General features: G+C 30.7%; 1 protein-coding gene across 1 annotated transcript in view; it reads left to right on the top strand.

The window, feature by feature from the left end:
- Positions 1-11219, top strand: part of LOC125061874 (beta-catenin-like protein 1) — an 11356-nt gene extending 137 nt beyond the window's left edge. Inside the window, exons 2-13 of the mRNA XM_047667510.1 lie at positions 1-52; positions 117-314; positions 389-667; positions 773-932; positions 1347-1438; positions 1541-1672; positions 3560-3708; positions 4658-4833; positions 6776-6942; positions 7916-8011; positions 10021-10117; positions 11114-11219. Coding sequence (XP_047523466.1) covers positions 23-52; positions 117-314; positions 389-667; positions 773-932; positions 1347-1438; positions 1541-1672; positions 3560-3708; positions 4658-4833; positions 6776-6942; positions 7916-8011; positions 10021-10117; positions 11114-11202 — 1665 coding nt within the window. The 5' untranslated portion in view covers positions 1-22 and the 3' untranslated portion in view covers positions 11203-11219. The remainder of the gene's footprint in view (positions 53-116; positions 315-388; positions 668-772; positions 933-1346; positions 1439-1540; positions 1673-3559; positions 3709-4657; positions 4834-6775; positions 6943-7915; positions 8012-10020; positions 10118-11113) is intronic.
- The last annotated feature ends 511 nt before the right edge of the window (positions 11220-11730 follow it).

Here is an 11730-nt window from a genome sequence, read left to right as displayed (position 1 = left end):
CTTAATATAAACGACGATTATAATGGATGTCGGCGAACTATTGTCTTTTAAGGTTAGTTTATTTTTTTGTGTGTTGATGTCTTATCAATTCGTTACTACATTAATTTACCCCTTAGCCTACCCCAACACCTAAGCGTCCTAATGAAGATGAACTCGAAGATTCAGATGAGGAAAGTGTACGTTCGAAAAAAGTACGTCGACGAGCAGTCGGTACGGAATTCGAAAGATCTGGAAAGTCTCTGCCCAAAGAACCTACTATAACCGACAAAGAACGCGAAGATATTCTAAAATTTGTAGAAAATGTTGTTACAGAGGTAAGCTACAAAAAAAGCCTAATAAAATAACATAGGAAATCAATATTTTTTCAATAATTATTTTGTTTTTTCAGGGAGAAGTCTTGGATGAAACAGCAGTGAAAAAACTTGTTCTAAATTTCGAAAAGAAAGCCTTAAGGAACCGAGAAATGAGAATTAAATTTCCTGATCAGCCTGAAAAGTTTATGGACAGTGAATTGGATTTATATGATGCATTGCAAGAATTAAGTGCAGTTGCAACAGTACCTGATCAGTATCCACTACTTGTAGACTTGAAATGCATAAATTCTCTCTTAGAGCTCCTATCCCATGATAACACCGATGTTTCAACAAAAGTTGTGAATTTGTTACAGGTATATCTGCCATTTTGTGTATTTATTTAGAATTAATTACATTTAATGTTTGACACTATTTGTTTTCAATAGCTATTTGATGTTTTTATAAAATTACTATTTTAGGAATTAACCGATGTTGATATATTGCATGAGAGTGAGGAAGGTGCAGAGGAGTTAATCAATGCTTTAGCTGATGCAGAGTCTCCATCTCTACTCTTACATAATTTGTCTCGTCTTGATGAACAAGTGCCTGATGAGAGAGATGCTGTACATAATACTTTAGGTGTGTATACAAGCATTAAATGTAAATCATTATTTATTATATTAATTTTGAGCTTCTGTTTCAAACATTGACATAATTTATAGCATTTTAATATGTGATACTTTTAATGCAATGGTTCCCTAAACACTTAAAACATATACTGTTCTTTGTATTCACAGAAAAACGCAGTTGCGCCTTATTTATTCCCAGTATAAGCGATTGATACCATTATAAAACAACATTTAAAGCCTATATTCTAGGTTTTATAAAATAAAATAATAAAATTAAAAATTAAAACATCTTACATCTATTATATCAAGTGACAAATTAAACATCGTCAATCAGACGGCAAAGAAGAAAAATAAAATATAAAAAGAGTTTGTATAGGAAAATATGTTTTCCTTACATACATATTATATATTGTGTTAATTTCAGGAATCATTGAAAATATAACTGAGTTTCGTCCTGAATTATGTGTTGAAGTTGCAAAACAAGGTTTTATTCAGTGGATTCTTAAGAGATTGAAGGTATAAAAATGATTATTTAAAAAAATTGATGTCTTCATAAAAATATATTAACGTTGGTGATGTATATATATTGTAGTAAATAATATATAATAATATTTTCAGATGAAAATACCATTTGATGCCAATAAATTATATGCGACAGAGATTTTGTCAATTCTTCTGCAAAATACACCCGAGAACAGAAAATTGTTAGGAGAACTTGATGGCATTGATGTACTATTACAACAGTTAGCTGTAAGTATATTTTTTTTAAGTTAAAAATATTTGTTATGATATATTAAGATTTACAATATTATCTTACCATGGAGCCTAAAGTAAGAAACAGAAATAAAAATAATGTAGACTAAGAATAACTATAATAACAAAAAGAAAAAGAGTAAGTATGGAGTTTCTTGACCATTCTTCTCCATATGAAAGTACCTTTTGCAAGGGGAAACAAGAGTCATTTGTTAAATACATTTTTAAATTGTAATTTTGACTTTCAAATGTGTCTTTTTAATAGGCCTAATTGAAATATATTATAGTGTAAATTCCTTGTAAAGTCCATTAAAAGATTTAACGACAAACCCGGTATAGCGTCGAAATCACTCGGCTTTGGTTTAGATAGTCTTCCATACAATGATACACTCTACATCGCATTACATCCACTCTCAATAACGACAATTAAATAATAAATAGTACTTTTTTAGTGGCTGAAATTATTTAAAACTGCGGAGCTGTGTACGTTCTTTGGTCCCTTTATTGTCCTAGCCCGTAATAAACTCGACTTTCTGAGAAATCCGTTCTTTTGTTTACAAATTGCGATTGCTTGCATGTGCTTTATCTTCAATGAGAGAATTGCTTTTTTATGTAATACTGAAATAAACTTTTTCTTTTTCTAATACACGATTTTCTTCTTTCCATTTAACGACATCTCTTTGTAACTAGGGATTGCAATCCGGAAAAACGGATCCGGTAATCCGGCGGATCCGGCATCATTTAATGGTTACCGGATCCGGTACCAATATACCGTATCCGAAGACCGGATCCGGTGCTAGCAGTTTGTGGGAAAATGTGGCCTTTTCGGCCGCAGGCTATATTTGCAGCTCTATTAGAAGTCGTTTAGCTGATGACACAATTAACAATATTTGTTTTCTACGATCTTATTTTCAAAATCAATATTGATTTTCTTTTAATACTTATATTTTTTTACAATTATTACTTAAAATAATTATTTATCGTAAGTTGATTAAACTAAAGAGTTCTAAACTCATTATTGTGATAATTTTTGCCATTCATTCGTTCGACAGATTCATCAAATCATGATGGTATCTGTCATAATCATAAATACCTATAAGACTTGTTTGTTAGCATTCTCAAATACTTTAATAAAGATTTTGATCTCATTTCAGTTAATTACGTAAGGTTAATTGTATCTATTAGATATTATAGTTACTTTATAATTAATATTGTTACTTATAAATTGATCTATCTGTGAAAATGAAATCTAGAAAGACTGAGCTACTCGTTACGTCGTAAAATTATTACTAGTTACCTACACTACTAAATTTTAATTGTTTTCTTGTTGTCTATTTGTCTTAACATTGGTTAGGAAATAAAGTCGATTTTATATGTTTGTGGTTTATTTTTTATAAACTACCTACATATAAGTGCAGTGACACTTGATTAACTCACTTATTTTGTACTAAAAAGCGAAAATCATCTTGATTTAATCAATCCGGTCGGATCCGGCCGGATTGATGGGAATCCGGTCGTATCCGGCCGGACTGAAAATGACGCCGGATTGCAATCCCTATTTGTAACGTCAAAATATGCGGAGTCTCTTGAGTGTCGTTATATAGAGTTTACACTGTATTTGACTTTGAAAACTAACACCCATTTGATATTTAATTTTTTATAGTATGAAATTAAAGTGGCTATATTATTATAATTTATACTTATTATGAGAGTGTTTATGTAAGCTATCTATATATATGAATCTATGAAGTTTAGTTCTAAAGTAATCTTTCTCAGTACCCATTAGTACCATATTAAATATGTAACAGTTTGGCCAGTCTAAAATCCACAACCATTTTGTAGGATATATAGGTATGTTTTAATTGCTACCATTAAATCTTACAGTTTTACAAGAGACATGATCCAAGCGGTCCCGAGGAACAAGAGGCTATGGAGAATATGTTTGATTCCTTGTGCTGTGCGCTCATGGAGCCGGCCAATAGGGATCGTTTCCTACGAGGCGAGGGACTCCAGCTTATGAACTTGATGTTACGGTAACATTTTGATATTTTGAAGTGAAACTTCTTTAGGTGCATGAGGGTAAAATTTTTACGGAACGTCACGAAGATGTGCAGCGTTTTTGTCGAAGAATGGGAGAGACCGATTGAGAGAGAGTGAGAAGGGCGAATTACCTTATAGAAATTCTATTTTGTAAAATTAAAATTTCGTGAAGAGAATTTATTAAATACTAGCGGACCCGACAGACGTTGTCCTGTCTTAACTATGAATATTGATTTCAAATTGGTATAATGAATTAAAAAATATTTCAGAAACAAAGTGTTTATTATTCTAATGCTTTATGTTATACAACATTCTTTGTTTTTTTTTCTGGCTCGCATATCATTGTATTATCAATATAATAACTCCGATCGAAGCATTTATTTTGAACGATATTCATTTTTCTTACATCCTCTGACGATATTTGCAGCACGCATTCTGTCAATGTTGTGTTATGTCAAACGCCATAAGGTTACACCAAAAAGTTCGAATTGTATGGTGGTTAAGTATTCTTGAATTTTCTAATTTTCCGCGCAATTTTTTTTTCTTGTTTTCTTTTATAAGAACCTTCTCCTGACAATTACAAACACAACAAAAAAAAAATCTGACAAATCGGTCGAGCCGTTTTCATGTGATGTCGTGACAACGGAAAACGGGTTTCATTTTTATATATATAGATTAGTATTTTATATTTTATGCAAAATAATTTATTGAAATCTCAAATGACGAATTGTAAATTAAAATGCCACGTGTTTTTATTATCGAAGAAATAAATTTAAAAAAATTAAATTTATTATTTGCATTAATTTATCGACACTTTTAATATTTTAATGACAATTAAGTTATAAATAATAGCTCCCAAGTTTAAGTACAATACTAGCTAGAATGGGTTATTATTTTGTGAAAAATTTGCCAAAAATTTGCTTTTTTTTTACATTTTTCTAGAGAAAAGAAAATGTCAAGAAATGGATCATTAAAAGTCTTAGATCATGCTTTAGCTGGTCCAGATGGAAAGGACAACTGTAATAAATTTGTTGACATTTTGGGTTTACGCACAGTATTTCCATTATTCATGAAAACTCCAAAGAGGAAGAGACTGCTAACGGTTGATCAACATGAAGGTAAATTGATTTTTAAATATCGAATATGTTAAATGTATAGTGAGATCCAACTTAGAAATCATAATGTTTGAATTTAGAATATAATTTTAAATTAAAAAAAAAAGTATAAACACGTCATGTCGAAAGGCTTTAGCTTAGCGCTAGGCGTTATTAAAGAAAGTATAAACAGTGCTGACATTTAAAAGTAGAACACCTTTTTATGGTAAGAGTAAAGAGGAAGAGACTGATAACGGTTGATCAACATGAAGGTAAATTGATTTTTAAATATCGAATATGTTAAATGTATAGAGAGATCCAACTTAGAAATTGTAATATTTGAATTTAGAATTTAATTTTAAATTAAAAAAAAAAGTATAAACACGTCATGTCGAAAAGCTTTAGCTTAGCGCTAGGCGTTATTAAAATAAACAGTGCTGATATTTATAAATAACACCTATTTTTAAGGTAATGTTTATTTTATTAGTATCATTCAGCCTACACTGAGATCCAACTTTGAAAATGGTAAAATTTGAATATAGAATTTAATTTTAAATTTAAAAAAAAACCGCATAAACACGTCATGTCGAAAGGCTTTAGCTTAGCGCTAGGCGTTATTAAAATAAACAGTGCTGATATTTATAAATAGAACAACTTTTTTTAAGGTAATTTTTACTTTATTAGTATCATTCAGCCTACAGTGAGATCCAACTTTGAAAATGGTAAAATTTGAATATAGAATTGAATTTTAAATTTAAAAAAAAAGTATAAACACATGTTCAAAATTGTTCATTAGTGTATAAATATTAAAACATACCCACCATTTAAACTAACCAATATATTTTTTCATCATAGCCTAGGCACCTAGATACAATACCTAAAAGAGTGTAGGCGTATATAAAACAGGACCAAGATGAGTACCTTGTGGAACACTTCTACACCAACTATCTACTAATCGTGGTTCTGTACCACAATATGCAACTAACTAACTCTATCGGATATGGCGCAAGCCATAAAATAGCATTTTTCCCCACAAAATCATATCAGCCATCCATCTTTTTCCATACTACATGTCGGCGTTCCGCCACAATTATAGCGTCCAGACTCCATTATAATAAACACACACACGTAATATCACTTGCTTTATTTATCACACGATTTCTAGCACCGACCTGAACAAAGATGTGACCTGCCGTTCTTTTTATATAAACCAACTGTCATTTTAAATTTTAACGTTTTAGAACTGTAAATTCATGTAATTGAAATTACTGTACAATCATTTATAAAATATAGTTTAAAAATCAACATTAATATTATAATGAATTTTACATAACTCCAAATGATTTATTTTGCACAAATTACAAATTTATTTAAATTACAAAACGCCACTTTACAAAGTTCGTCAAAAGATGGCGTTACTTACAAATATAATCATATGTTATTTATTACTTGAATCTCAAAGATTGTATTAATATTTATTATAAATAAGTTTTAAATGTTTAAAGTGATATGATTCATTCTTTCAATAATAACAATAATAATGACTATGGAGTCATTATTATTATCGACCACTGAATGGACATTAATTTATAGATCTAGCAACATTGACTAACGGCCTCGAACCAATTCGACTTTGACATTATTAAATGACAATGACAATGGCAGCTGACACTTACACAATTTCTTAAACATAAATAATAAATGCTATGAATTTACTACAGACTATCAATCCTTAATATTATTTATTTACTTGAATTAAATATCAATCTTTATATTTTGTAATAATATTATCATTATCTATGCACCCATATACATTTATTTACTTAAATTATATATCAATATATTTTGTAACAATATAATCATTATATATAAATTTGCGCCCATATACACTATGGCCACCTTTGTCAAAAGCATTGACTGATTTATTTTATATGAAGAGTTTGACTATACAATTATTAATTTACAGAACACGTTGTATCAATAATATCGTCAATGTTACAAAATTGTCAAGGCGGTCAGCGGCAGAGATTGCTAGCGAAGTTCACTGAAAACGATTTGGAGAAAGTTGATAGACTTTTGGAGCTACACTTCAAATATATGGATAAAGTTGATCGGGTCGAAAAGGAAATTGAGGTGAGGAAAGGTTAAAATAATCTGTGGAGATAAAACTTATTTGCCTATTAAAAATTTAATTATCACGAAACGGATACAGAAATCTGAGGCCCAGATCTAAAAGGTTGTATTGGTATGTTATCTAAAGCTGGCGGCTTCAACACATTTACACTTTGTGCTTGTGTAGTGTCGGTGAATAAGCGCGAGGCGTGATGTCACGCTGATTATGAAAAGAAATGTCACATGAAAAGACTACCCGTCTCTCTCGCGCTCCGTCAAGCTTATGAGTATAAAAGAGACAGTTATTGTTTTGCTTTTGCTATTGTTTATGTTGATCTTTTTTCTCATTATTATTTTGTCTGTGATTGTTTACTTATATGGTTGGAGGTTAGAATACTTTGAAAAAAATGTCTTATGAAATATATTCCGTCTAAACATTACCAGGACAATCTCGTGAAATGGTGTACAATGTTTTTAATTATTTTGAGCATCTTAATAAAAACAGTTTAACGAAAAAATTTAATTTTTAATTTGACATCAGATGCGACTGGGGTTTCTAAGAGGATTATTGAAATAATTGTTAGTGAACTAAAAGTGAAGTGTGTTGAGCTAGATGGAACTTATGTCGAAAAATGAATAATTATTTACACAAACTACTCTTTTACGTTCTTGGTCGGGCTTAGAACATAGAACGTATGCACATTTTTTTAGAGTAGACTAAAATATATAGCTTGGCAAAAAAGTCATACTTTTAAACATACTGTATAGTGAAATTGCATTAGTGTGTACTCACAGTATATATAGTGCTGGCGATAGAGCTTTCGATAACCGACCTATAGCGTCGCTGGTATTTTTAAAATAGTTTTTGAGATTGGCAAAACAATTCTCTCATCTACCTCTATATGGAAATGATAAAATGCCTATGATGTTGTGTGAAGAGGCTCGTAGCTACTGGATTAGCCAAGAAATTTTACAGCCTCAGTTTTGGTTCTAGCAAGAAGCAGAAGAACTGGATGATGATGCACAGTATTTGAAAAGATTGTCTGGTGGATTATTCACATTGCAGCTTATCGATAGGATAATATTGGAGGTAAGTTTGTAATATATTAACTATTATTATTAAACTAGTAAAGAGGACTTCAAATTAGCAGGATAATAGGTCTAAAATTAGCAATATTTTCCAAATTCCTTCTGCAAAAACCAACCTAGGAGTTCAGGCACATTGATATACAAAAAACCCAAGATGCACAGTCTCAAATAAAAGTAACGCTCGAAAGTGTCCCGAAACACTATTTCTGTCCCTTTCTATAACAGTATATGTTACAAGCATATATTATTGCAAAATCAACCTTACGCGAATTGCTTAAAGTTCTTATTACAACGCAGTGTATACGAACTTAAAGCAATAAAATTTTACGACCGACCGTGGTCGGTAGGTATTGAGTGGAGTCGAACATGACTTTTTTATTTACAACTATTTAACATTATTTTAAATTTATCCGACTTTTCGGGTGCTTTACAGCGTGCGTGGTCACGGTGACTGAAGACAAAAGGTGTTGGATGTTAAATAGTTGTAAATTTATAATAATACATAACTTTAATCCGGTTAAAAAGTTTTTTCTTTAAATTAAAAAAAAATGTTAAATTGGCTACCTCCTGACCTACACTTTACATAGCGTAAATATATTTGTCAAAAACTACACACAAAAAAGTTCAAAAGTACATAAATTTATTAATAAAAAAAAACACAAATAAATAACATCGACTCCACTTATTAGACGCGAGACTATTTGAAATGAGCGCACAATTTAGAATGTTGCGCTCATTTTTTGAGGACGTTTTTTTGACGTTGATTGTGCATCTTGGGTTTTTTGTATATCAATGTTTAGGCCCCTCTCTTTCGAATCCTTCGCGATTTTAACGGATTGATATATTCGGTAGTGGGCTGGTCAGTTTTAGAGAAAGCATTGTTGGGTGCCTATCTCGAACCTATAAAGATAGATTCTGCTTTACCAAAACTTTATTGTATGCTTATTTTATCTTGTATATATTAATTGTATTCTTTTTTGTAACACTTATGTTTACTTCAATTGTCATACATTTTAGAAGGATTTTGTAAAATATGCCGTAGATTTAGTACTATGTATGATGTGGTAAACTTTAATAAATATATATATATATATAGTCAAGTATAGTCAGATCACAGGTAGGTACTTACATATTTTAGATTTACATAAATATTTTTTTCGTATTTTAAATATTATATATATGTACTCATGTCAAAATATTATATTTGTACAGTACAGTTTGGTTTCTGAATCCCTTAGTTATTTAGTCTTTAAAAAATGTACAAAGAATTGTAGTAAACTTAATTTCCAATCATCTCCGAGGTTGTAGCTTCGAACTGTGCATCATCGGACTTTCTATGTGCGCATTTAGAGGATATCGACATGCCTTAGATCCAAAAAAATTGTCAGTCACTTGATCACCTACTTGCCTATTAAGAAAACTATCAAGAAAGTCATACAGATATGACAGGGCAACACCAAGGGTTGTAGCACATGCAAAATGCGTGCATACAAAGTATACATGTTAGAAGTGAAACTTCTCTGGCAAACTAATTTTAAGTCTTGTTTATATTTTTACAAATCTAAAACTTTAAATTTCTGAGACTTAGAGGTAGGGGAAAAGGAAGATATGTTAGGAATTTAATGAATTTAATTATCATTAAAATATTAAAAGTGTCGAAAATTAATACAAATAATATTTTTTTTTTAAATTTATTTCTTTGATAATAAAAACACGTGGCATTTTAATTTACAATTCGTCATTCAGAAATTTCAATAAATAATTTTGCATAAAATAAATTCTCATAAATTTTCTTTACGAATTTTTAATATTAAAAATATAATTTCTCTAAGGTGATTCGCCCTTCTTACTCTCTCTCTCTCTCCCTTTTCGTCGACTAAAACGCTGCACATCTTCGTGACGTTCCGTAAAAATTTTACCCTCATTGAAGTTTCACTTCAATAACATGCGTTTAAGGCCTTCAATCCTTTTTGTATCTGATTTAAATTAACGAATTATTTTTCTTTCCAGGTGTGTACAGCTGGTCCGGTGTCAATAAAACAACGTGTGCAGCGCGTGTTATCACTACGCGGTGGCTCTTTGAAGATAATAAGACATGTGATGAGGGGTAAGATAACTTTTATGACCATACATGCATGGTATGCTTATCACTAGATTGACTCAGCGTCTGTTATCAATTTTTACACGCTTTATATTAGCTTCACCTGTATGTATGTATGTATGTATGTAACCGACTCCTTCGGACTCGATTTTGACCCAATTTTAAGGACAGATTTAATTCAAACTTTGCGCACCTGTCAAAGATCGATGACAATGCAATAATCCGAAAAAAAAGTGAAAGAAATAAAAAAAAATTAACTAAAAAATAAAAAATGGGGCGCTCTGTGCCATATTTTTCGTCTATCGAGCAACCCACGCTTTTTCACAATAATACCAGTATTTTTTGTTCATTACCATTTTCAGCCTAAATTAGGAATTATTTTTCACTTTTTAATTTGATGTGCTTTAAAAGCGTGTTTTTTAGTTTTTTTAACTATTATTTATTTTAAAAGGAATTTTGCTAATTTTTACGTCAAATAATTTATTTGACAAAATACAAGTTATTATTGTGTTAGGTTAGTAACAGTAAAATTACTTTCGCACATAACACAGAACCAGATACACTATTTTTGAAGTTATACTTCTTTTGGCGCGTTAGGGAAAAATGATGAGAGTAAATTTTTGCGTCACAAAAAACCAACACCCTGAAGTTAGCTATAGTTAACATTTGAGTTTTTTTGTGATATTTAAATAAACTTTATTTAAGATAATGCGTTATAATGAAACCTTCAATGTATCAAATAAATTTTTTCTATTGTTTGTGTCGTTTTTCTACAAACGTAGAATAACATTTTTGAAAAGATTCTAACTTTCCCGCTGTGAATCCCCGAAAATGCATTTCGGTTTCAAGCATAGATAATGTGTAAAAAAGTAAATAATTATTGTTAAGAATTTATTTATTTATTGAGTAGCTCTCTGAACTATAGAACTCTTTTGTCTCTTTGAAATATAAAGATGAATACTTCAGTTACAGTATAATCTTAATAATTTTTTTTTTTTTTAGAATACGCCGGCAACCTCGGCGACGCCGGTAGCGAAGAATGGAGACAGCAAGAACAACAGCACATCTTACATTTAGTTGATAAGTTTTAAATAAAATATATTTTTAATAATATAGTTTTATTTCTAATAAACGTTTACATTGTTTAATGGTAACAGTAGTAACAATATTTAGTAGTTAACCCTTTATAAATTCGTCTAATTGCACGCCAGCCAATGCACTCAATCTCTTATATTGTATTTACTTTGTGATCAATAGGGGAACGTTCAAGTATTACGTAACAAATGGGGAGGGGGATTCCCCTTTTGTAAAAACTACTAGAATTACGCGTTATTGTTAATATTATTTTTCGACTTTCCAGTAATTTACACCACATAATCTTACTTAAAGGTATAAAGAGTCACTAGGTGGGCACGAAACGTTTTATTATACTTGGGTACAGAAAAACGTTACGGCGCGTTACATGGGGGGGGGGGGGGGGGGGGGTTGTGTTAAAAATTGCGTGACGTAATACTTGAACGCTCCCTAGAGACAAGTACTTTGATACGGTGCAATTAGTTCTGGGGGTACTATATAAAAGTATACAATGTTTTAAGTGACACGAAAACAGCATTGTTTCG

Source organism: Pieris napi, chromosome 24 (genome assembly GCF_905475465.1).
Source record: "Pieris napi chromosome 24, ilPieNapi1.2, whole genome shotgun sequence".
Taxonomy (NCBI): Eukaryota; Metazoa; Arthropoda; class Insecta; order Lepidoptera; family Pieridae; genus Pieris; species Pieris napi.
The sequence above is the reverse complement of the archived record's forward strand: the minus strand, read 5'-3'. Positions and strand labels throughout refer to the sequence as shown.